The sequence below is a fragment of the Nilaparvata lugens genome, chromosome 5 (genome assembly GCF_014356525.2).
Source record: "Nilaparvata lugens isolate BPH chromosome 5, ASM1435652v1, whole genome shotgun sequence".
NCBI classification, from domain to species: Eukaryota; Metazoa; Arthropoda; class Insecta; order Hemiptera; family Delphacidae; genus Nilaparvata; species Nilaparvata lugens.
The window spans coordinates 50,960,054-50,987,628 of record NC_052508.1 but is presented as its reverse complement, the minus strand read 5'-3'; the positions used below and the strand labels follow the sequence as shown (position 1 = coordinate 50,987,628).

The following is a 27,575-nucleotide window of genomic DNA, read 5'->3' as shown; positions in this document are numbered from 1 at the left end:
ACTGGAATTAGTGGAACTTGTACTGGAACAGGTGAAGCAGACGTAGTTTCTTATGCGGCACCAATAAAAAAGTTTCAATTATTTGAGTATAGAATCATATTATATTTTATGGATAGACGAACGCTACTTGGACCAACTTGTGGAAGTTAGTAATAGACATGGATATTTTTAGTATAATATAATAAAATTATAATGTGTTAAAAATAAAATAATGAACCTTATGGTAATAATTATTATTCGGTATTATAAGTTGTAATAGTCGACAGTGTAAATGTGTGTTATTAGTTTGTCAGATAATTTTTTTTAGAAATACCAGCTATTACAAAATTAGGCCACGTACATACAGTCATGTTTATGTTTTATTGGATATATAGCCTACCTACTAATTTAATCTACCGAAATTCACACTAGAATTATCCTCCACTTTACAGTTTCTATATTTCTCAAAATGTTTATTATGTTTTACTCTTTTTTCATTATCACTGTTAAAATAAAACGATTATTTTTATACTTCTTGATATACAGTACTTGATTTTGAGACACGTACGCATTTTAAATATTACAAACAATAAAGCTGGGTTTAGCAAAATGTTAAAAATGTAAAATGTAAATGTTAAAATGTATTAGCAAAATGTTACTAACTTAATCCTTATAGATTCTATTAGATTGAACGGAACTTGACAAACACATAAATGTGCATCATGTGTATGATAAGATATGTTCAATCTAATAGAATCTATAAGGATTAAGTTATTAACTTCGGTGTAAACGCAGCCTAATACTTCCAACTCTACTCAAAAACTCAACTAGGGTACGTTCTTCCTATAGTTACATCAGTGTCTAGAACCACACAATACAAATATAGCAATACAATTATAGAAGTTTTCTCTGCTAGAACCTGACATGTGATATATTAGAATATTGTAATTCCCTATTTATTTTACAGTGCAGAGAATGATTTTGTACCAAATAAGTATTGATATTACAAATCAAGTCAAGTTAATAGAATAAAATAAAAGTTAATAAAATGGATACCTATCCTATTAATTGAACTTTTTATATCAGAAGCCTTTAGCCTTTAGCCAGAAGCTCATTAGCCTTTCTAGACTAGATGCAATAACAAGACAGAAGAAAAAATTATCATGAAATGAATGAACTGTAACAATTTTATCTTATTCACGAGTTTCTATTGGTATAATAATTTATTATCATGATTCGCATTTAGTTGTAATTATCTTTGATGCAATATTTACTTGTAGATCATTGTTCCTAGTGCACTTTATCATTCATTTCATTGTCTCTCTGATTTAATCGGTTAGTTTGGTTAACAAGTTTTCAATATTTCAAATTGATACCTCAATCTTTTCAATTACCTCAATTCTTTCTCGTCATTTTCATTTCAAAATTAATATAATTTTGCACTTCATAGTTTGTTTTCGCCTCAAGCTACCCGTATTTATTAGATTATCATCTAATTATTAATTATCTCCTTCAAAAACATTATTGAGTAAACTGCAATTACAAAAATATATGTGTATTGTCTGTTTCACTATTGTCTATTTTTTGGTACTTTCACTGCAAGCACAATCATTACTACTCTCCTAGTTTATTGATTTATTTTTATTTATCATTTTGCTCACTTGAGTAAACAAGTTAATAGAGATACAGCTATTTTAATTAAATATAAAAAAATTAAACCGTACCCATCTCCTTCAAACGTCTCATCTCCGCCCTACTAAATCAAAGTAAGGGTCAAAAAATAAATATTTTATTCCATTCCAATTGTATTTTATTCTTTCCACCTTTACAAATATATTTTTTAATTTTCCAATAATATGCTCTGGACGCCATTCTGTCATGGAGAAGCATTGTCCGCCGACCATGCATTATTGCTTCCATTTCTTTCTATTATGAGATTCACAATAAACTATCATCATTTCTTGTAAATGAAATCAATGCTACTAGTTCAAACAATGTTGACAGTTAGAAGTGAATCACAATCCATTTTTATTAGAATTTGAGTATTAGGCTACATAGGTTGTTATTCGTTTCTCTGAACTATAATCTGAACTTTTTTTTTGCTCAATGAAGTGGGCATCAGCAACAAGTAATGATTTCGTTTTCCAATTTATTCTATTTCAGAGAATTGACGAGGAAAAGGTGAAACATTTTTGAAATTGAACAGACGTTCGTTCCAATAAGTTAATTAATTGCCAACTACAGTACCTATCTATTTGAAAACAATTTTAATTGAATCATTTTTCGATATATATGTCAATCGAAATAAATAACTTTTCAATTTCATGGAAACGAAGATAGGATGGAGGAGGTGATGATGATAAACGAGTAGGAGACAGAGGATGGATAGGTGAAAGAGACGAACGGAGTGCGAAGAGGAATCCGATGAAAATAGAAGCACAGGCACAGGAGGAAGGATAGCTGGATACGAAAGCGTAGAGGAGGATTATCACTCCCACTCCCTCTTCGGTCGATCGATCCTCTCGAATGCGACGGCGCCGAAATGAGAGAGAGGGTGAATAAGGATGACAAAGGTGGAGAAAGCAGGATAGAGATGGTGGTTTTGTCGAGTACTTTCCATTTGAAGGGGAAAAGTGTTGGAAAGAATTGGGAAATAAAATTGGAATAAATTTTATAGGATGATCGCCGATCCCATGAAAAAAGAAAGGCAAATAGAAAGAAAACTGGCAAAGAAGGATAATAAAGTAAAGAGTGGTTCCACTCCGTCGACGCTCACTGTCACTGTAGTACGGCTGTAGGCTGGAGGGCTGGAGGGGTCCCTCACTCTAGAAAAAGGAGGAACGATGTTGAAGAGGGGTAGGAGGAGCAGGAGCAGGTTGGGGGATGAGGAAGAATGGAAGACGAAGAAGGATAAGAGGTGGAGGAGGATAGCGATATCCTTCCTTGAAAGAGTCGGAGTGATGAGAGAGAGACGTAAAATGTATAGACAGAAATAGAGTGTTTTGAGAGAGTGGTAGCTTTGGCTTTGGAGATGAAATCAAGGCATCAGCTGGCTGCTGGCGGAGGAGGCATGCTAGACTAGAATCAAATCAGAATCATTTAAAACAAACTTTCAATTAACAATAAAGAGTGTAATCTCATGAAATATGAATACAATAGTTTGAATACAGAGTGTATTGATAATGAACTACATCTATAAATCTATTGTGAACCATTACCATCACATATTGAACCATTTGTTTGACAATAATTTTATCTTACAGTGCAATTAAAAAAAATGTTGAATTTAGCAGTTTCTGATAACATGCACCTACTTCATTTTTTTTAATGATTGGGAATAAAATTACTCAAAATATCTACTGGAAGCAGTGAACTCTAAACTAACTGGAATGGACTAGCAACACAAAAAAAGTGAGGCAGCTGGTAAAGATAGGCAACCCGCATTGCTGTGGGATTCGTTCATTTTGTTACGCATTGGCTCTTATGGGAGAATGCATTGCACAGTCTCAATTTCTATTTTATTTCTATATTGTATGTCTTATTCCACGTAAGCGTTATTTTTCCTTTATTAAGCAGTCCATTGTTAACTTTTTGAGAGCAAAAATAATGAAATAGGTTGAATATTAATAAAGAAAAGAATTTTTTTATTTGTGACTGCAGTAGTTTTAGTATTGTCAACTTTTCACAAGCATGGGAATAACTTTGGGCCAGATTTAAGAGAAGCATATTATTTATTTATTTTTATTTATTTAACAAGGAAAAATATAAACTATCATGAAATGATTGGGAATGAAAAAACAGGCTCATAGTCCAATCTCATATTTTTCACAATAAAAGTAGGTAAATAAAATAAATTATGATGATTCAATAACACAGGATTATTAAATTATGTAATGATAGCAATATACTAGGTATTCTGATAACATTTCAAATCAGTGTGGGAGTTTCAGAAATGATGCAAAGAAATCTATGAAGAAACATTATAATTATCAATTGTATTATAATTATGACCATATGATAAGCAAACAGTAAAATATGCTAAATAATAATTATTTTATAATTATAAATTATATAAACAATAATACACATAAAATTATTTAATAATTGTAAATTGAACGATTATTAAATTTATTTGAAATGGGAAGATTTCAAAAATTAATTACAATTCAGCTGATAGCAATATCATATTTTTCAAAATAAAAGTAGGTACCTAAAATAAATTATGTCATCTCATGATGACACAGAATTATTAATCATTATTGTAAAGCTGTGTTTACACAAAATTCATTATATGTTTATTTTTTCGTACTTATAGATTCTATTAGATTATAGTATTATACTATCAGATTCTATTAGTATTATATGCTGCTACTTACACTAAATTTATATTATACATTATGCATAAAATGTATGATATGCCTACTGTACCTACATAATATACCGTATACAAATATTATGATAAATATACTATATTTATTATATGCTGATGCTTAACACCAAATTTATATCCATAAATTACATCATACATAGAATGTGTGATAGAATGAATGATAGTATTTGTAGGGGAACATTCACAATTTCTGCATCAGATATTATTTATTCTTTTTTGAATAAGGATTAATTTGTTCTTCAACTATGTTTTTTATTTTAGATGCTATAAAGTAGGCCGAAATTTTCAATAAACATAGAAACTATCACAGTACGGTATAACTTACTAGGAATATAACCAAATTTGTTGTTTTATTTTTGGTCAAATAAACTGATCAATATAGAAAGAAGTATTGGAAATGTATGTAAAGCAAAAAGATTTCTTCAAATTAATTAACAGAATAAAAATGTTTTCGCCCCACTTGGATGTAATGAGCTGGTTTACGTGCGTCATATGGAGGCCGAAAGTGATTGTTTTCTGACCAGGCCGGTAAAATTTTTACGGCCCTAGGGCTGTAAAATAACCTTGAAATCAGCTGATTCTGATTTGTTGTGAACGTGTTTACAAAATAGTTTATGAAACGGAATCAGTTTATGCTTCTAGAATTGAATAAAGTATTTTGCAATAAGATACTATCATTTTATTTGGATGAATGAAATACAAATGAGATATTATAAACTATTCAAATTCAATTTTCAGAGTATAATAGAATCTAACCTCAAACCTCCTAGTAGGCTACTGCGTTTATCACGGAACATGGAGGATAAACGGAATCATTTTATGCTTCTAGAATTCAATGAAGTATTCTGCAATAATATAATATCATTTTATTTGGATGAATGAAATACAGATAAGATATATATTATAAACTATTCAAATAATTCGATTTTCAGAGTAGGATAGAACTTCTAACCTAAACTTCCGTTGACATTCAGATTGGCCAAATTCCAAGTGTGCTAAAACAGCTGATCAAAAACTTTTTATTATTTGTGTTTATCATTCAATAATTAAAACATTTATAATAATATCATCTTATTGTCATTTGGAAGAATAAAAATTATAAACTCAACCTCTTACATAATTGAACATAATCTTTTAGGTTATTTAGACAAATCAGAATAAAAAATAAAAATACTTGGACAATTTCCTGATATTCAAATTACCTCAGATTTGCTAGAGCTATGACCTTCCACTTTTGCTTTCGAAAGTGCTTATAATAGACAATTATTCTCATATATATATATTGTTTATTTTTCTGTGTGGCGAAAAATACCGTTCTCACCATGGGCAAAAATGTTTTTCCGGCTCTCAATCTTTTCTAGTCCTCGGCCTACGGCCTCGGACTTGAAAACAGATTTCGAGCCAGAAAAGTCTCATTTTCGGCCCTAGGTGCGAAATATACTATTGACTTACCTGTGAAATGGTATTTCATTTCCTTTAACATGCCCATTCTTGCATCCAAATGCAACACAATACATAACCATTTTTTGGTCTTATTTTTATTCAATTCTACGCATTTCACGACAAATACATCACAATATTTAAGAGAAAAGGTTGTGATCCAATACTAATAGCCCTAATACTCATTCAAATCCGTTTTTACTTTAAAAATGAAAAATCGTACTCAAGAGCTGCAACAGCCTGCTCGAATGTATGAGTACGAGAGAGAAGAGAATCCCACACGGTATGCCTGTCTCACTCACTCCGCCTTACACACTTTTGGTTTGTAGCTAAGCATTGGACAGCCCGTTCCAGTTAGTTTAGAGTTCACTGACTGGAAGAAGCAGTTGGTAGCACTAGCAGTGAAAAAGGTGAGAAACATTGGAAGCAGAGCTATTTTTGAGTTGGTACACCTGCATGACTTCAGACATGCGCATTGTCATTTAGGTTTGTGTTCTGGGGCGCAACGAATTAGGCGTATATTCGGCGAATCGGCATCTACCCACTGAGTTTTGTGGCGCAACTTCGGTGGTTCGAGCTGCACTATCATGTTTTATAAACATTTTGTGATTCTGTGAGTGATGCTTGTCAGCCTATGTGTTATCTGCTTGTTTCGGGCAACTCAGTTTTAAATTCGTGTGTATCACCTGCTGTATTTCCAAGATTAATCTAAAATGTTTGAAATAACGAGTAATAAGGGATGCCGGAATCTATTTATTGACAACTTTACATACAGATCATTAGGAGAGTTGAAGAGTGGGGAGGAGAGATGGAGGTGTACTAAAAAATGTTGCAAATCTGTGATTTTTACATTGGAAAATGGAAAGCTGCTTTCGAGAGAACGTGGCGAGCATAATCACCAACCAAAACGTGAGTTTATCTAATATTCTTTCTAAATAAGGTAGACATTTTAATATTGATATCATATCATATTTTCCTTGTTAGAGAGAGGAAATTTCAAAAGAGAAATTTTAGGCAGGTGGAGCTTTTTATTTTGTTTTGAGAACAAATAACTCGAAACCCATCCCGATCATAAACGCCGTACAGTATCTATCGGGTGATGTCGAGTTGCGCGCAAACATCGTCGGACCACCGAGGATGCGCCACAATATTCCGGTAGATGGCGATATTGCGCCAACATTGACCAACCCCACAGTAGGCAAGAACCACTGTTCGATTGCGCACATCAGTCAGTTCGGATCCTTTCCTTGGGCGGGACTGTTGTATTGCGCACATCGCAATAGTTTAGAGTCTTATTCCTTACATCTCTACAATAATACTGTAATCAACCAATTATCAGGTCTCGTCGTCACAGGCACATGGCAAAGTTTTCAATATTTCCTCTTTAGATCCATATAAATTGTTTTGCTTCTCCTTGATATTATGTAGTTGTACAGTAAACGATAAAAGTTTTTTGCGATCTTGGCTTGTCAGCTGTTCTCAAACTTCACCCCGGTTTAACCCCTCCCTTCCTGCTCATCTACGGAGTGTTTCAGAAGTAGTGTCGAACATTTTAGTATATTGTTCCTGGATGATAGGAGACTACAAATGACGTATTTGAAGTGTCCAAAACTCAGCGGTTATCCTTATAGCTACCATTTTGTCTTTTTCACTTGGAAATTTTTATCTCAAGAACAAAATGTTGTATCGATCTGAAATTTGGCATGAATATTTATGCTATAAAGGATCAACTTTGAAAAATAAAATAAAAACTTTTCGATGTAAATTTTCAAAATGGCGGTCATTTTAAATTTTTGATTGCAAATTTCATGAGAATCGTTCACTTTACAGAAAATTTATAAGAGACAAAAAAGTTAGCAAATTTTATCATAATTTCAAGGATACCTCATTTATTGAGATTGATCAGAGAATAACAGAGAAATTAATTATTTTCCTACAGCATGCATGATCTTGAACAAAACAGATCATCTGAAAAACTTTGTACAATCAGCTGGATGGACATATGGAGCCATACCGAGTTCCAAAGCTCCATCTTAAATATAATTGAAATTAAAAATGTAATATTGATGTTTAAATTGTGAAAAGTGGTCATGCAAGCAATACGAATCAATTTCTCTGTTATTTTTTGACCAATCTTAATAAATGAGGTATCCTTGAAGTCATGATAAAATTTGCCAACTTTTTTGTTTCTTGTAAATTTACTGTGAAGTGAAAGGTTTTCCAGGAATTTTCAATCAAAAATTTAAATTGGCCGCCATATTGAAAATTCACATCGAAAATTTGTTATTATATTTTTAAAGTTGAGTCTTGAATTCATGCCAAATTTCAGATCAATACATCATAACCACCCCCCACTCCCACCATCAAAACTCATCGCTAATTAGTAAATGTTGACTCTTTCAGTGTGCCACCATGAGTGAGAGTAAGGACAGTGAGAAATTGTCTACTATGTTTAGTGAGAGAGGTGCAAAGTTGTTATTGTTGAACGGTTTCAAGTTTACGAAGAACAGGAAGACGAAGACTGGTCAAAAGTGGCGTTGTTGTTTTAAAATGTGTAAGGCGCAGTTGTTTACGGATGACAACGGCGAGCAGCTATTGCAAGCTAAAGTTGAGCATAACCATGAACCGCCTGCCAACCTCCATCGCAAGATTATATCAAACAGCATCCGAATGAAGTGCAAGGCTGGTGAAGCTTCAAATCAACGGCCCGCCAAAATCATAAAGACTGAAATTGAATCTGCACCAGATAACATCAGTGAAAAAATCACAAAGAAAGACGTGGATAATATTCGGAGAAATCTGTACACCGCAAAAAAAAGTGAAGTGTCCAAATTTATAGAAGGCATCCACAAGGCTTTGGACAGCATCCCGCCTACAAAGACGACTGAAGGTGAGAAAATGTTGTTATTGAATCTATGAGCGGAGAAGGAATAAAGCCTCCTCTTTCTATTTATGGTGTTTTCAGGCCCAGGCTTACGCTCTGAGAACCCCACCCCCCTCACCTCTCCACAACACACACACAATCATAGACATCAGGTGGAGGCTTAACATTGTAATATTAAAATATGAATTAATTCTTATTTACTGAAAACGTATATACAGAGTGATTCACATAAGGTGTAACAATAGGTAACTTGTAGCCATTCATTTTACAGAGAACTCTAAATGAGGAACTTCCCTTCTTTTTTTGTAACATTTTAAGACATGCCATTTTAAATTGAGAATTTGGCCGTCATCTTCCAAAATGGAGTACAATTTTTTTTAAATGGCAACCCCCATTTTTCATGATATTTTTGGATTCTACATAGAATTTTAACAGATTTTTTTGATAAACCCAACAGTTTACGAGCTGGAGCGTATTTCTGTATTCTTTTCATGAAGCCAATAAAATAATGTTTTTCAATGATTAACTACCGGTATATCAAAAACCATTAATCCAACAGTCAACTTTAAATGAGGAACTTCTATTTTGTGACATTTTACGACATGCTATTTTAAATTTAAAATTTGGCCGCCATCTTCCAAAATGGAGGACAACTTTATTTTTTTAAATGGCGACCCCCATTTTTAATGATATTTTTGGATTTTAAGACATTTTTACTCTAGTCATTTTTTTGATAAACCTTACCGTTTTGGATGTACAGCCATAATAAACCAGTAGGCCTAATGCAATATCCATTATGATTATGTGTGGCTTATTATGGCTGAACATACTAAATGCTTAGGTTTATCAAAAAAATGACAGGAGTTAAAATGTCTTTGAATTTTATGTAGAATCCAAAAATTCCATAAAAAATGGGGGTTGCCATTCAAATAAATAAAGTTGCCCTCCATTTTAGAAGATGGCGGCCAAATTTTAAATTTAAAATGGCATGGCATAAAATTTCACAAAAAAAGGGAAGTTGTTCATTCAAAGTTCTCTGTAAAATGAACGGTTAACAAGTTACCGATTGTTACACCTTATGTGAATCACTCTGTATATTCAGGGCTACTTATTTTCTTGTAAAATAACACCATAGCAGGCCCACCCGTTATGAGATCTTTTTAATGTAAAATAACAATTAAAAACAACTATTACCGATGTATCATTTTCAAGTTTTTAAAATATTTTAACCTACATCATAACTTAATTTTCAAATGTGAGATGTTTGAACCCTCAGATTAGGTGGGATCATTTTTAAAACTTGAAAATCATGTAAGCATCTAAACGAGTAGTTGTTTTTCAATTTATTTTATACTAGCTGACCCGGCGAACTTCGTACTGCCAAATAGTTAATGCATCTCATGACTAACTTTAGCTTGATGTACACCTGAGGAGGCGTGATGCGGCATTTTGCATCCAGGTGCTTCTTGCTTATTGGTTTGAATGGAAGAACTCACACACACTGAATCGGGCATGGCGTGGAACCGTGTGATAAGGCAATCTTCATAAGATCAACAATTTGTATCACCAAGCCGCGCCTCCTCAGGTTTGTTTTGCCTTAGCTTAATCTGATGCACTATATTTTCATGAAAATTATCCAACAATCAGTATTTACATTTATATCTCATTATGGACTTCCATTATGTGCTTAGTTAGTTATGCAGCAGTTTGTATTTTTAGATAATAGTGAATGCAGCTTGCTGGGAAATTGAATGAATGGTATAACAGGACCTCCTATATACTACCGGACCTGAGCCTAGAAAAAAAATGGCCGCCGTATATGGTGGTCTTATAGGAATTCCTACTGACAAAAAATCAGTTATCAGCTTTTAGAGAGCGTCTCAGTTTGTCGAAATCTCAGTTCGTCCAGTTCCCGTTGCCAGCCACCACTTACGGCGGCCATTTTTTTCGTAGGCGCAGGTCCGGTATATAGGAAGTCCTGGGTTTATCTCCTTGCTGCTGATTTTCCCGTGCATATTCTAAATTTACAGCATTTCGAGTTCTACGACCAAAGTTTGGACGTCGTTCAAACCACGGCATTATTATTAGAATTAAAATTTTTTGAATCAGTGGAATGAAAATAAAAAAACAGATCTAACGACGGCTGTTGGATGGACATCAGATACTTGTGGATGAGAAAACTACGTGAAGTCTACTGTTCACAGAACTACACTAGTATTCATCTTATAAAAATCTGGTGTGGTGCACTCACACAACTTTCCTTGCCGTTATGAAAATTGATCACCTGACGCTAGTGCTCACGTGCATCTCAAGTCTAATATTCAAAGATCTGAGCCAGCTGGTGCCTTGCCAATAACGCTGGAGACACACGAGATCTGTCACCTCTTCATAGTAAATTATTTAATAGAATCAACATTTGCCAACAGTCTGAAATTGATAATTACATTTTCTCGAATTTCGAGCTTATTTTCAATTTTAGGTGAAAATGTTACTCAAAATTAATTGTGGAGATTTTCATGCTCAACCATTCCACTTGAATTTTTTTGTTTAAATTGTAGCTGAAGCCTTATACTTGGGAATCTAAAATCAAACTTTGCATAGATGGGGCGGAGCTCCTGGAATTTTTACAGATATGGGACTTATGGCAGTTGATACAGCTTATCAATGACTATTTCAGGTATAAATTTGATCAAAATCGTTGGAGCTGTTTTTGAGAATATGGCGAAAACCCCTGTTTTTGACAACATTTTCGCCATTTTAGCCGCCATCTTGAATTGCAGTTGATCGAAATTGTTCGTGTCGGATCCTCATATTGTAAGGACCTTAAGTTCCAAATTTCAAGTCATTCCGTTAATTGGGAGATGAGATATCGTGCACACAGACATACACATACAGACCAATACCCAAAAACCACTTTTTTGGACACAGGGGACCTATAGACGTATAGAAATTTAGAAATTGGGGTACTTTAATTTTTTCGGGAAGCAATACTTTCCTTACCTATGGTAATAGGGCAAGGAAAGTAAAAATGAATTTATTCGATGCGTGTATTTACTTGATTAAGCCTTGTTAATTGATTTAATCCTTTATTCCAGCCAAGAACGAGGTATTGAGGAAAGCTGTTACCAACAAAATCAAGGTAAAACAAGAAGAAGATTTGGGTATCAAACCATCCAAACTGGTCAAAGATGAACTTGCTAAAAACACGGAAGTACTCCAACAGTTATCGAAGAGGGATATCAAATGTATCCGAGATAATGTAACTAATCATCGCCTGAAAAAACTATCAAAGTCATCATCTTTGGAAGCACAAGAGGTAAGCTTCTATCAAAACTTTCAAATTCAAATTGGTTTATTCATAAAATATTACATATTCACAAAATATAAAAGTGTTATGAATTACATGAATAAATTCTCCCTGCCTGGATGATTTGTCCGTGTGCAGGGAGGAGTCGCAAATTATCAGACAGAGGGCAAACACTAGCAATAATAAAATAAATTACAAACTATGAATAATTAGTACGCTTGTAAAGCCAAGGGTAGCTATCAACAAAATTGATTGCCTTGGTCGACATTAGTATGCTTGTAAAGCCAAGGGTAGCTATCAACAAAATTGAATGTCTTGGTCGACATTAGTACGCTTGTAAAGCCAAGGGTAGCTATCAAATACAAAATTGAATGTCTTGGTCGACATTAGTACGCTTGTAAAGCCAAGGGTAGCTATCAAATACAAAATTGAATGAAGTACATATTATAACCTTGACATTATGTAGGACAGTGCTCTCAATGAGACATGTACTGAAACATATTGAATTCATGAAGATAGGCTCGATTGCCAAAGGTATGGACAATTAAATATTTTTAATTGCCGAAAAAGTTGAATGATAGCTACAAAAATTATATGAATGCACATAAAACTGTTTGAATTAGAAATAGAGAACGTGGTCCATTATCGAAACGCTGTAGCATTTTATGAACATTATGTAATACATGCGTAAATGAAAGTTGATTAGAACGATTACATAACTGAATAAAATTTTGAAGAAGAGATGCAGCCGGGCAGACAGGCAGGAATCTACGGTACCCAAAAGAACAGGACATCAGCAAGCGACGATGTGATCTGGCCATGCGATGACAAGAATGGAAGCGTCCAACACAGTAGGCAAATCCCCCAGTGGAAATGTGAGCAGGAGCATGTAGAATTCCAAACAAATAATCCGAATTTCAAGTTGTGGAATTTTTAGATTGATTTCCAAACGGTAGAAATGAATAAATTGAAAGTTTGAGTTTCAAGAGGTGAAGCCAATTATTAGAAAAATTGCGATAGACGCCAACACGAGGTTGTGATCTTGACAAAGTTTATCAGCGTAAATATGTGAAGAAATTGATGAATAATTGAATCACAATTGAAGAATAGAGTAAACAAATTAATTTAAGGAATAATTCACTTTTTAAAAAACGTTCCGTAAATTAGATGAATATGGATGAAAAGTTTAGACTGGGAGTGAAAGTGCACTCTCCGACTAGACGTGATCAAAGCCAAGGAAACAAGCTAATGCTCGGCTGAAAAAAGACATGCGGATATGTTCGAAACGTAAGTAAAACGTTTGATGAAAAATAGCAAATATCTAGAAAGTAAGATGCCTAAAAGACAAATAATTCCAAAAAATTGAATAATACAAATCTTAAGATTGAAATGACAAATAATACGACGAATATAGAAAACAAACTTGATTGTGGCAGTGACATGGAACCTTGACTGTGACGTCACCGGGCAGCCGGACAAATGATGACATGACGTCTACGTAGTAATGGAACGAGTAACAAAGTGGAAACCGTTCCAAAAATGCTTTGTCAGATTTTACAAACGTGGTGTACTACCATATTAATGACTTTTCAAGATGATTTTCAATTATTTAAAAATATTGTTGACATTCTGAGCCTTTAGGCTAAACTTGGGGTCGCTGAAAACGAATCTGCAATCAGAATTTCTCTATCACGAAAAATAACGAAAAAAACCCAGCTGTTGATCTTCTGGCAACTGTTAACAGTCATCCTGCAATGCGGCCGAACCACTTCCAAGCCAGACACCCATCTCAAATGACAACAACGCCAAGCTGTGAGAAACCATCCTGCACTGCGGCGCTAGGTAACATCTTCCACCCAGCAATGGTCGGCGTAGTTCCGCCTAGCGGACAGACGAAAGATCAATCCAGTCGGTTATTTGATCCCTCCAGCCAGGCTCAGCCAAGCAGCCGAGACAATAGAACAATGGAGTGGCATTGGACTCATCAGCAGTTTTCTTTCTCACGATTATTTTGATTTTTGTGTGTCAATAATAACTCCAGTCACCAGTAAAAAGTTACCAGAAACGTGGTGTACTACTATATTAATGACTTTTCTTGATGATTTTCAATTATTTAAAAACATTGTTGACATTCTTGGGGTCGCTGAGTTCGAATCTGCAATAAGAATTTCTCTATCACGAAAAATTACGAAAAAAACCCAGCTGTTGATCTTCCGGCAACCGTTAACAGTCATCCTGCAATGCGGCTGAAACACTTCCAAGCCAGACACCCATCTCGAATGACAACAACGCCAAGCTGTAAGAAACCATCCTGCACTGAGGCGCTAGGTCTCAGTTTCTCGAAATCTCAGTTCGTCCAGCTCCCGTTGCCAGACACCACTTACGGCGGCCATTTTTTTCGTTGGCGCAGGTCCGGTATCTAGGAAGTCCAGGGTATATCTCTTGCTGCTGATTTTCCAGTGCATATTCTAAATTTACAGCATTTCGAGTTCTACGACCAAAGTTTGGACGTCATTCGTACCACAGCATTATTATTAGAATTAAAATTTTTGAATCAGTAGAATGAAAATAAAAAATCTGGTGTGGCGCACTCACACAACTTTCCTTGCCGTTATGAAAATTGATCACCTGACGCTAGTGTTCCCGCGCATCTCAAGTCTACTATTCAAAGATTTGAGCCAGCTGGTGACAGGGCAATAACGCTGGAGACACACGAGGTCTGCTATCTCTTCATAGTGAATCATTTAATAAAATCAACAGTTGCCAACAGTTTGCAATTGGATAGTCACATTTTCTCGAATTTCGAGCTTATTTTTAATTCTAGGTGAAAATGTTACAATACATTAATTGTAGAGATTCTCATGCTCAATCTTTTCCACTCGAAATTTTTTGTTTAAATTGTATCTGAAGCCTGATAATTGAGAATCTAAAATCAAATTTTGCATGGATGGGGCGGAGCTCCTGAATTTTTACAGATATGGGTCATGTGGCAGTTGATAGAGCTTATCGATGACTATTTTAGGTATAATTTTAATTAAATCGTTGGAGCCGTTTTCGAGAAAATCGCGAAAAACCCTGTTTTTGACAACATTTTCGCCACTTTAGCCGCCATCTTGAATCGCATTTGATCGAAATTGTTCGTGTCGGATCCTTATATTGTAAGAACCTTACTTCCAAATTTCAAGTCATTCCGTTAATTGGAGATGAGATATCGTATACACAGACGCAGGCAACGATGCACTCATGTGTGCCAATTTCCATCGGACTATTTTCGTGCGGTTGACTATAGTTATAGGCCAAAGTCTAAACCATTTAGGCTATACCATACATTATTTTGTGTGATTTAGGTGTAGCCTATTTATTAGAAAATGTATAGATTATAGGTATGTTTCAATCAATTATATTGTCCTTTGAAGATCATCAAATGCAATCGCTTCATTTGATATTTAATTTTCAAATTTCCTTGTGTTCTTGTAAAAATACTTTTAACTCTGTAGTTTACCTATTCATTTTTAAAAATGTTTTCACCCACGTGGCTTGACTCTATTTTACAGAGCTTGACTCTGTAGTTTATTGACCGAACTTAGTGAGGTCTATGTTTTAACTCGGATTTACTTTTGTCTGTCTGTACAGTACGTAACGCAATTACGGCCAAACACATTGATAGAATTCGATGAGATTTGGCAGGAATATTCCTTTTTCAACTGCGCGTCGATGGTTTTTTTTTGAAATTTTGCATTTTAATGATAATATGAAAAGAAAAGGAATTCCTCCATACTCTGATATCACTATATATAATTATCATCTACTTTGAAGATAAAATAAATCAGACTATAGAGTTATTCATAATCAATCAGCTGACAAGTGAGGGTTTCTAAAAGGTAAAAAGGTAGGGTTTTCTAAAAGGTAGGGTTTCAATATTTTTTATGATGCGTGCCCATCAGTATCAATATTCTCACATTTTAAAAACAAATTTAATAAATGATTGAAAATAAAATAAAAAATTATTAAATGAACTAAATAATGCTGAAGAAATTATAATATTCTTGCTAGGAAAAAATTAATTTTAAAATAGTTGAAAAATATTTTTATCAGATGGAAAGATTATCACGGTACTGGATGAATTATTAATAATAATTATCATATGGTATTCAAATTCAAACGTGAACTGAGTTTATTAACATAAGTGAGTTTTTGATCTTGGAGAAAACAAATAACAGTTTTTGAGAGTAAATTATGATTCAATTGAATCAACTAGAACTAGAACAGGTGACATCAGATACTTGTGGATGAGAAAACTGCGTGAAGTCTACTGTTCACAGAACTACTAGAATTCATCTTATAAAAATCTGGTGTGGTGCACTCACACAACTTTCCTTGCCGTTATGAAAATTGATCACCTGACGCTAGTGTTCACGTGCATCTCAAGTCTACTATTCAAAGATCTGAGCCAGCTGGTGACATGACAATAACGCTGGAGACACACGAGATCAGTCATCTCTTCATAGTAAATTATTCAATAGAATCAACATTTGCAACAGTCTGCAATTGAATAATTACATTTTCTCGAATTTCGAGTTTATTTTCAATTTTAGGTGAAAATGTTACTCTACATTAATTGTAGAGATTCTCATGCTCAACCTTTCCACTTGAATTTTTTTGTTTAAATTGTATCTGATGCCTGATACTTGGGAATCTAAAATCAAACTTTGCATAGATGGGGCGGAGCTCCTGGAATTTTTACAGATATGGGACTTATGACAGTTGATACAGCTTATCAATGACTATTTCAGGTATAAATTTGATTAAAATCGTTGAAGCTGTTTTTGAGAATATGGTGAAAACCCCTGTTTTTGACAACATTTTCGCCATTTTAGCCGCCATCTTGAATTGCATTTGATCGTGTCGGATCCTTATATTGTAAGGACCTTAAGTTCCAAATTTCAAGTCATTCCGTTAATTGGGAGATGAGATATCGTCTACACAGACACACACATACAGACCAATACCCAAAAACCACTTTTTTGGACACAGGGGACCTATAAACGTATAGAAATTTAGAAGTTGGGGTACTTTAATTTTTTCGGGAAGCAATACTTTCCTTACCTATGGTAATAGGGCAAGGAAAGTAAAAATGAATTTATTCGATGCGTGTATTTACTTGATTAAGCCTTGTTAATTGATTTATTCCTTTATTCCAGCCAAGAACGAGGTATTGAGGAAAGCTGTTACCAACAAAATCAAGATAAAACAAGAAGAAGATTTGGGTATCAAACCATCCAAACTGGTCAAAGATGAACTTGCTAAAAACACGGAAGTACTCCAACAGTTATCGAAGAGGGATATCAAATGTATCCGAGATAACGTAACTAATCATCGCCTGAAAAAACTCTCAAAGTCATCATCTTTGGAAGCACAAGAGGTAAGCTTCTATCAAAACTTTCAAATTCAAATTGGTTTATTCATAAAATATTACATATTCACAAAATAAAAAAGTGTTATGAATTACATGAATAAATTCTCCCTGCCTGGATTTGTCCGTGTGCAGGGAGGAGTCGCAAATTATCAGACAGAGGGCAAACACCTTCAATAATAAAATAAATTACAAACTATGAAGAATTAATAAATTTGAAAGAGAGTTTATTATAATAATAAATTTTAAAACTAAAGATAGGAAAAAAACAATAAATAAATAAAATAAAAGTGTCAGCTCGACGGCGGTTAAAGGGCTGAGTTGGGAGTGATAGCTTTATTAGCGTGGTACTGTGTGTATTATTTGAATGGTATTTTGTCTTCAAAACTAGAAATATTCATCTATATGGAGAATGTAGAAGAGCCTCTGCAGCATCTGAACCGTTGCAGAACAGCCACCTGCTCACTCTCCGTTTGTAGACGGCAACGCTAACCCCCTCTGTAGTTGAAATCTCGGCCGGTACATTACGGTAAAGCCAATGGGCTAAATGAAAACAGTTTCCAAGTTGAATTGAATTACTTAAACGGGGAAATTGAATATTTATATGCAATCTGTTTCTAGTGGGATAATAATGTTGAATTTCATTGAAGACAATACTTTTGCTTTTTATTTATTTATTTTTGTTGAGAGTGATGCCCACATGAGCTCCAGGCTTGTGTGTGGGTAATGAGATGGATGATAACAATGAAAGATGTGTGCAACCATATTAAATTTGTACTTTGTTTGTATTTTGTGTGTGTTTTTTAATAAATTTGAATTTGAATTCATTCTGAGATACACTTCAAACAGTCAGCATTCCTTATAAATATCCATTTATAATAATTATTTATAACTGCATTGCCTCTCATTCCATGCTGACTGTTCGAAAAGCAGAATAAAATTTTACTTATCAGACTAATTCTTCACTTTAGTGTTTAGTATCGTGAAAGAGTAAGGAGATATTAATAATATGTACTTTAATTTTATAATATTGTAATTAATTAAAGCAAATGTAAATTCAACTTATTATCAAAGTAATACGGTACAGACATTTTTAATTTTCCAATAATTCATTAATCTTTAGAAACTGCCATAATATACATTTTTACCACTTCACGAGTTAAACTAAACAGAAACTAAAGAAGATTTCCATCATAATGAATAACTTGAAATATATCATGATAATAGTCTAAATTAGCTCATTACACTTCTACGTAATCAGTAACATAAATTATTTGATTTTACAAATCGAATTTAATTGTACTTTAATAAATTTAATTGAATTTAATTTATTGCAATTATGATATAAGCAGTAATATTTGTTGTTTATCTCTGGAACAACTTTTTCTATAATCGATTAATCTTCTAAACAATGTGCGTTATATTCTAAATCGATAAAAACACACTCATATAAATAGAGATAAATATTAACATACATAAATACTGTTATTCCTGAAGACTGACATAAATAATCAATATCAGCAAAAAATAGTCAGAGAAGCCTTCTCAAATTTATTGAAGGTTTAAAATATCTAAAAATGACTAATGCAATTTTGTACTGTAGTTAGAAAAATTTACTTGCTTCAATCAAAACAATCTTGAATCAATAAACGAAATTTAATCAACAGTGTGTTTGTAATAATATAATAAAAAAATTATTTGATACTATCATTCAATTCAGTATAACTTACATTGGTTATTGATTTGAATGAATTATTCGATTAGTTTATATCAATACAGTACACTGTACAATATCATCATTTGCAGCAGTTTGATATGATATTGTAATACAGTAATATTTTCAAGTCAATATGTTCCTCTAGCTAGCTCTATCGAATAGCGTGATTATTTATGTGTACGGTGTGTTGGCACTAACACCAACCATCGTGGAATAATAGAGAATATAGAAGTTGAAAAAAATAAAAAGTTAATTGATGCCTCCAACTCAAATTTACAAGAACTAAGTAGGAACAATGTGAGCTGTGTAACTTTTTAAACAAATTGATTGAACAAAAAATAGGCTAATGAATCAGGCCGATACTAATAACTGATGTTAAACAAATAAAAATAATATTTACAATTGGATACAGAGTGACTCATTTCTACACGAACTTAAACATCAGTCTCAACTTCGAATAGGAAATATCATTAACCTTTACCTAAATTAACGAAAATTAAATCATCAAAAATTGAGCAACTATAAAATAATGAACTTACACTTGTTGAACCCTTTAATTTCTCAACAGAATCTATCTCATTTAGTGAGAAACGTAAGAAAGGTAACTTGTTAGGGTATCATCAAGTTATTATCACAGATTATCACCTTGGTTTTGTTAGGGGTTAGTGGGCAGAAAAACGGGTGTAATGGGAAAAGTTTTATTGTCATAGCTTTCTCCTTCAAGTGACGAGGTTGCAGCATGGTTATTACTCTTTGACTGCTTGTTTTTTGCGGATTGTTGCATATCTGCTCGGTGCAAGATGTCGGCAAAGGCTTTCTTCACATGAATCAGTGTGTTGGAGTCATACTTTTTCAGCTGATTGGCAATGTGCAGTCCATATGCGTAGTGGGGATCGTTGGACATTTCGTTTGACGATTTGAGGAGTTTGAGGGCTTTTTCGATAACTTTTATCTCCTGATTGTCCAACCAATGCTGGCCATTACTAGTATCGGTCTTTGAAGAGGTTGATGACAACGAATTAGAAGATTTCCTTTGCAGTTTAGATGGCTTTGATGACAATGGTTTCTGAGTTTTAGAAGTCAATGATTTTGAGGGTTTTTTGGTTTTCGAAGTTGTTGATTTCGGGTTTTTCTTAGACTTGGCAGCCTTGAGGACGGAAGGGGGGATGGGAAATGTTGGGGGCAATACTGGGTGGGGGTACAATGGGTCTTCAATAGGGGGGATAGCTTTGGGGGTTTTGCCGAATCATCATTGTCATCGTCATTATCGGATTCCATTTCATTTGAAAGCTGAAACAATCAAACCATGTTTGAAATGAACATGAATAATAAAAACTACAATATAACTTGAAATCAGATGGAAATGAATGAGAGAATGCATTTTTTGTTTGGATATATTCATATAATTGTATCATAATAATTACCGTATTATGAAAGTTTGAACCTTCTAAACATGTCTATCAATAATTAAAACTTGAAATTACAAAAACTTCCATTTTAATAAATACCGTACGTAATAACTGTACTGAGGATCCAAATTAAACTACAATATTAATTTATATTGCATTAATTAGATGTATAGAACTATGTTCTTATGAGTAATTTTTATTTCCAGTTATTTGCATTCTTAAAGGTGTTGTTGGATTAAATATAAATTTCAATAAGAGCTGGAAGTTATATCAACCACTCATTTTTTGAAAAACTTGGAAACTAGTTTCTGTTGTCACACCATTATAATCTCTAGTGAACAATATTTTTTGATTGGATGCGACAGTTTGAGATTACAGTAGCCTAACATTCGTTGAAAAATTGGAAAACTAGTTTTGTTTTTATGCCATTATAAATTTCTAGTGGCTAAAATCTTGAAGATATCGATAGAGCAGTAGAGAATACAAACTGCAAAATAGTATCATGTTCAATTGAAAAAATATTCAGTTTTCTGTATGCATTCACATCTATAATCATTTGAAAAGTATAATGGGTTTAGTTTGTATTTACGGTACTTTATTATTATTATTATTAATAATAATATTTCATCTTCCATAATATTTCACACGGTAATACACAGAATAAAATTTATATCAGAAAAATAATACATAACTACTTTACAGTACATTACGAAAAATAATTAGGTTGCCCTAAGGTTAGAAACCTGCTTTGGGTCAAGCATCAAAATCAAAATTTAAAATAAAAACGGAGATGGCTTTCTAATTAAAACTATAATTACTACGGTATTATCCTGAGCAAAGAAGAAAGCAGTTATTGAATTATACTAAAGTTTTAAATAATGCCTCAACATTGTCACAATTAAATAAGAATACCCTCACACTTTTCAAAACGCACTTTTATTTGATTTGACATTTATCAATACTATTTATTGATATTAGTATTATTATTTTCGTATAAAATTGCCTTTATATCTTAGAATTTGTTGTTGTTTTGATTTCAGGTGGAATTGAGCGATGTATTAAGCTCAGGGTCCGAAGAGAATCCAGATTTGTGTTTGCCTAATGGTTCGGGCAATACAGGTGGTTCAAGTTCAGGGAGCCAAGAGGACAGTTTCGATTTGTTCGGCAAATACATTGCTTCATTGCTACGCGGCATTGGCAATCCACATGCTCTCAAATTGCAATCATCAATCACATCTCTAGTCACGAAAGCCATGTGTGATACTAATCAGACGAAAAGTTCGGATACTAAATGAATTGTTTCACTGATAAAAATATTAACAGAACTTAATAATTCACACTTTGATAAGTTAGTGTTGATAATGTTATCCAAGAGTTATTGCAGATTCCTATTACGGTACCTAACTTATTAATTTATTGTGATGAAACGACTGGTTATCTTTGAATACCTACTTATTATTTCATTTTTTACAAGCCAATATTATGTAACTTCACAACTCAATCATTTTCATCTTTTTACTAATAAAATAATTGATCATAATAATTTATTGCATCTTCATACTAGTATAGAATATATTCCTATTATTTCTTTGATGATGCGTATAAGGTCTTTGTTGTTTAAATTTCTTTCAAGCCATAGTATGGCTTAAAATCATGTGGTTATTTAGTATTCAATGTTTTAGCCTAAAATAATTGACTTTATAATAATTTATTTCTCTCAGTTGTTTCACTTGTAAATTAAGTTTTGATGTTCATGGCCTAGACATTCTAGATGAAAAGTAAGATAATATTTTTCACTTTATTAGGTAGCTTCTGTAGCCTACTTACATTTGATTCCTTGCTGTCAGACAAATACATTTTGTGCTTTCCATGCTTCCTGTAGAAAAATGAATGAATTGCAAGTTAGATGACATTCAAAGTTCGGAGAGAGAGAGAGAGAGAGAGAGAGAGAGAGAGAGAGAGAGAGAGAAAGAGATTAGATTAGAGCTCTTATAATACTGGTTTATACACTAATTTACATGAAATTACAGTATTGCTAATTATTCGATGAATTTTAAAAAGAATGAAAAATTAATTTATGAGAATAAAGATTGAATGCAATTTGAATAACGATAATATAATATTGTACTACATAAACTACAGAACTACATAAATCGGAGGTGTTTCAACAAATAATTGTCTAACTCTCTACAAAGGATATCAAATAATATCCTTCCATCAACACACGACCGGAGAGAGAGAAAGACAAAGAGTGAGGAGAGGGAGAGAAAGTTAGTGTGTGTGGTGAGAGAGTGGGAGCAGAGACAAATAATCAAGGTACTGTATCTATACTGTATGGTAGGAGTGAGAGAGAGGGGAGAGAGAATGAGTGGTTGGAGAGATTATTTTGTTATAAGTTAAATGTAAGTGTACAAAAACGTGCTACAAATAAATAAAATTGCAAATAATGATAAATTATCGATGATAATCGAGTAGCTATATTACTCCTATCAATCTAATAGTGTTTATGGGAAATATATTTTTTGGTATCCTTTTCTAGGAATGGACGCTTAGCTATTCAAACCTCCTCCAATTTGTGTAGATACAAGCAATAATCATAATAGTTTCAAATTTTATTTTATATTGCATTTTTAAATATTCTCCGATTCATAATACATTGTTATTTTATTAAGAAGATACGAAGTATGGTAGGTTGTAGGAAATTGTATATTTGCGTATAAGTCTGTATTTATTGTAATCCTCATGAACAAACTAATCCAATATCAATCGATCAATCACTCCTCCGGTCAAGGAAAGAGTATGCTCTATCATTGCATAACTTAATACCATTTTGCAAGATATTAAGTTATCGGATGGGCACCGTAAAGTGTCGGTCCCGGCTGAAGTATGACAGTCGTAAGGCCCATTGATGACTTGAATGATATATTCAGGTGAGGTGGGACCTTCCGGCAAGGGACTCTCCACCAACGAAAACCATACGAATTTATTTTGTTTCTATTTTGCAAGAATATGGGTATGGGCATTACTTATTCCATAAGTCTAAAGATGAATACAAAAAATAAATCTAAATTAAACAGGATATTGATTCCTCCACATATTTAATGAGTGTTACAGTAGAAGCCTATCCTATTATGTTGCATTATAGTTCTAGTATGTAGGCCTACTAAATGAAATAGAATGATTGCCAACATTCGGTAACGGATAGGTACCAGAAGAAGATAGTTCTAGTAGTATTCAAAAACAATACGAGTACCCATTTGAGTTGAATTAATACAAAGATTTTAAGAATAGAAAATATTTTATAAATCTCAATGTGTATGAGATAGGATAATTATTGTTTCCTTCAGTAGCTTCACATTTAGTTCCAGTATTCAGAATCACATAGTAAATATTCAAGATAAAATTATAAGAAGTTGTCTACAACGAATGAAGACTTGCAATAGGGCAAGCATGAAGTTATATCGTACATAGAAATGAAAGACATTACTTACACTATTTTCTTCAAAATATTGGTGAAAAATGTTTCTTCATCACTACTGGTACTTGATTCTTCCTCTCGATAATTTGGTCGATCTTGGGATGGACTTTGTTCTGCTTCTTTCAATATATCAAGTTCACGTCTTAATTAAAAGAAAAATAATAGATTAATGTTTTTTTAATTGAAAAAATCATACAGTTTACAGTATTGATTCACATTCAAGATTATTTCAATCTTTGTTATCTTTATTAAAAGGATCACGTCTAAATGAAAATAATAGGATAATGTTTTTTTATTGGAAAATTCATACAGTATATTGATTCAGATTTGAGATTATTTATAATCTTTGTTATCTTATTATGACTATCTCCAATTTAACTAAAATATCAATTGCATTACATTTATTCATTTTATCATAAAGAATAATGCAGTCTATGAAAGTGATTCTTCACATGCAGAGAGCACAGAATATAACTCTGGTCATATGCCGCCTTATCATTGTTAAGAATAATATCCTTGATACATGATAAGTCTTGTAAAGTCACATTAAGTTGAAGTTTTCGGTTTATCTATATAGTAGAAGGTTTTTCCTTGCCCAAACTTGAGTTAAGCTACTTTTCATGAGTTTTGCTCGTTTTGGTTTCCTCTTTCTTATCGGATGTTTTCTTGGCATATTTAATTAAAAATTTCAAACCGAATTGAAAAAACCACTAACTCACCATCAGGCCTAGGTTATCATAAAAATACAATCCATTCGCACCACAAAAGATCATTTACTTCTGTTTAAAATTGAGATAAGTCACTTTTCATCCATGATAATCATTAATGAATGTTTTTAGCATTAAAACCAAGGTTTCATCAAGATTTAAATTAAAAAATTTACGATTGGGGTAGAACCTTAAGTGAGGTCCACGTTATAATGGCAGTGGAGAAAGATAGGAGAGAAACGTGGCCGATTCTCTGTCTTGTCAATGACTTCTATAGACGGTACTGTAGCTGATACAGGTTTATTGATGTAGTTTCAACTGTTCATTCTCGTTTAAAATAATCAATTACATTTTATTAAGCAAGAAATTATATTGTTCAATAATTTCATAATTGAGATGAAGTATTTTATTAATTATTAATTCTACATTGTTAAAAGACGATCTGGCAACAGAGCAAAGCGAGAAAGAGATAGTGCTATCCGCTTTGTAGAATGATAGACAAGGACAGCAATACCATTGATAATCAAACACTGCCATCATAACGTGGACCTCACTATAGGAATTTTAAATTGGGATTAAACGAAATATAGGTTGTAATGGATTGAACAATGGCTGGCCACTAACGGTAGCACACAAACCATGCACACACACATGTTCAACATGCATGTTTGTCATCAATGAGAGACTTCTAACATAAAATAAATAACCAATAACAATAAGTAAACCAAAAAAAATACAAATTATAATGATAGAAGAATAATTTAACCTCAAATAGAGCAGGGAAGAAAAAATAAACAACAAAAAATCGTAGATACAACAACCTAACCTCGAAAAAATTTGCTCGAAGCCTTTCACTGTGATGACGCAACAACGTATGACGACGTATTATATGTGTGTCGACATGTTCTACCGTCAGTGGGCAGCATAAATTTTTCCTTGGAAACGGAGAGCAAGAATATAAACTATTAAATCAGAGGGTTAAAAAGTACTGAGATCTAAAGTGATATTTACCTCGATTCCTCCAGAATTCTATTCATACAATCGTCATTTAAATTTTCTACTGCTTTTTTACACGCATAAAAAACACGCAAGGATCTAGCACGTTTGGAGCGACTGTTTCTTCTAGCTCTACCCATTTTTTAAACAGTTCTATAAACTTTTTTTTTGTATATCTACAATCTTATCTTACAACCTTTATAAAAATCTTTAAAACACTGTAACACAATACATTTACTGCAGTACACTATAGCACTGTAAATGATTCGTTCTACTTTATTTCGTATGTTACAAAATAATAGAAAACAATTCACAGCCCAATCACAATTCACTACCTCCACGTGCAGACTGAAGTGAAGACTAACGTGGTTTTTGGTGGAATGGCCACTTTACATTCCTCCAGTGAGGGTATGTTCCCTTTTTGTAACAGTGAATGAGCTCCTATTGAAAACAACAGAGAACGGCAACAGACATGCATGTGATGAATATTGCATTGACGACCATGACTCATCGCCTCAAAGGGTGAGAATGAAAATGAAAACCATGATTGTAAGTGGCTGGTGAGTGCAAAACTTTCATATTGAATAGAGAGTAGAGTCAAAGAGGAAGAGTTTGTATATTTTTGTATAATTGTATTGATTAGAGTGTATATTATTCTATCGTAGAATAAGAGGGAGTGACAGAAAGTGAGATTAATTGATTATTCTATTTTGCCAAAATGGAAAAATTACTGGGTGGTAAATTAAAATTAATGTTTCATGAAAGACAAAAAATAACAATATTCATAATTGAAATTTTTAAAGAGAACGAAACGTAAAGAATATGAGAGTGTACCTTCATTATAAATTAAATTAGAGAGAGAGAGATTGTTTGACTGTTATAATATGTTATACTTTGGCAAAGTGAGACTTTCATAAATAAAAGTTTCCCTGAGTCTAAAACTAAACTTGAGATTTAGATTGTACAAAATTCTACCAATTTATAAATGTTTATTTTACATAAAAAATTAAAATAATGATATCGTAAGTAGGTTGATGATCATCTATTATAGTGATATGGTGGAATTTGAGATTTGACAACTTATAGGCCTAGGCCTAATAATTGATTACTTTAAATATGTAGAAACACTGCAATTTTGCTGAATCAGTTGAGGTCCTTTCAGTCAAGTCAAAATATGGTTTTGAAGGAATTGTAGATCTAATAGAATAATATTCACAGCTGAGTAGGCTACTATAGTGAGGTCCATGTTATAATGACAGTATTTGATCAACTTTGGTTTTGCTATCCTTGTCTATCATTCGACAAAGCCGGTGGTACTATCCTTTTCTAGGTCCACAACGATGCCAATTATGTTTTTGACAGTGTAGAAATATAATTAATTAATGCAGAGAATCGGCATCGCTATTCTCCTATCTTTATCCACTGCCATTATAACGTGGACCTCACTATAGTATCAACTACAGTAACTATATAACCATAGTTATGGCTAATATCGTTACTGTAGTATCAACATGTGCCCAAGTGTTTAGCAATCCACGTGGTTTTCTCTGTCATAGGAACTGACTCAACATGAAACTACTTATTACTCCCGACTCTCTCAGGTCATTGAAAATAAGCAAAGATATTTTATAGCACAGAGAATTTCTGCAAATTAATGATAACAAAACACTGAATCACACGTGTTTAGAACATACGTAACCTAGAAGCACCGACATACACTCAGACTTTGATTCCCTTGGATAAGATAATAATATTATAGATAAGTGATATCACAACATTGCACTACTGTACCGCCCGGCTTCACGTTTCTCCCCACACTTCCCAACTAACCACTGCGAGCACCGAGAAAAGACTG

At 33.2% G+C, this 27,575-nt stretch overlaps 2 protein-coding genes across 15 annotated transcripts; one reads left to right on the top strand and one right to left on the bottom strand.

Annotated features, from left to right (window-relative positions):
• Positions 1 to 23,006, top strand: LOC111051676. 8 transcript variants are annotated; one of them, XM_039428619.1, is made up of 5 exons: positions 2,914 to 3,337; positions 6,182 to 6,219; positions 8,213 to 8,699; positions 17,202 to 17,422; positions 21,580 to 22,082. In XM_039428619.1, exons 1-5 carry the CDS (start codon positions 3,307 to 3,309, stop codon positions 21,832 to 21,834), a joined length of 1,032 nt encoding a protein of 343 aa, XP_039284553.1. In that variant the 5' UTR covers positions 2,914 to 3,306; the 3' UTR covers positions 21,835 to 22,082. The 8 variants fall into 8 exon arrangements, with proteins under 8 accessions (XP_039284560.1, XP_039284553.1, XP_039284554.1 ...); XM_039428626.1 differs by lacking the exons at positions 2,914 to 3,337; positions 6,182 to 6,219 and adding an exon at positions 1 to 145 and having other exon boundaries at positions 21,580 to 22,079; XM_039428620.1 differs by lacking the exons at positions 2,914 to 3,337; positions 6,182 to 6,219 and adding an exon at positions 6,289 to 6,718 and having other exon boundaries at positions 21,580 to 23,006.
• LOC111051686 lies at positions 18,429 to 27,575 on the bottom strand. 7 transcript variants are annotated; one of them, XR_005571376.1, is made up of 5 exons: positions 27,415 to 27,570; positions 26,056 to 26,161; positions 24,031 to 24,159; positions 22,367 to 22,415; positions 18,429 to 20,420 (listed from the first exon to the last, which is right to left on the bottom strand). XR_005571376.1 is itself a non-coding variant. In XM_039428632.1 (5 exons), the coding sequence occupies exons 1-5, from the start codon at positions 27,433 to 27,435 to the stop codon at positions 20,211 to 20,213; spliced, it is 510 nt and encodes a 169-aa protein (XP_039284566.1). In that variant the 5' UTR covers positions 27,436 to 27,575; the 3' UTR covers positions 18,429 to 20,210. The 7 variants fall into 7 exon arrangements, 5 of the variants coding, with proteins under 5 accessions (XP_039284566.1, XP_039284561.1, XP_039284564.1 ...); XM_039428632.1 differs by having other exon boundaries at positions 27,420 to 27,575; XM_039428627.1 differs by having other exon boundaries at positions 25,736 to 26,161; positions 27,415 to 27,569.

Coding starts and splice junctions, on each gene's coding strand:
- LOC111051676 (XM_039428619.1), top strand. CDS start 3,307: ATGATTGGGAATAAAATTACTCAAAATATCT. Junction 8,700..17,201: donor GCCTACAAAGACGACTGAAG/GTGAGAAAATGT, acceptor CCTTTATTCCAG/CCAAGAACGAGGTATTGAGG. Junction 17,423..21,579: donor CATCTTTGGAAGCACAAGAG/GTAAGCTTCTAT, acceptor TTTTGATTTCAG/GTGGAATTGAGCGATGTATT.
- LOC111051686 (XM_039428627.1), bottom strand. CDS start 25,860: ATGGGTAGAGCTAGAAGAAACAGTCGCTCCAAACGTGCTAGATCCTTG. Junction 22,416..24,030: donor AATATTTTGAAGAAAATAGT/GTAAGTAATGTC, acceptor ATTTTTCTACAG/GAAGCATGGAAAGCACAAAA. Junction 20,421..22,366: donor CTGACAGCAAGGAATCAAAT/GTAAGTAGGCTA, acceptor TGATTGTTTCAG/CTTTCAAATGAAATGGAATC.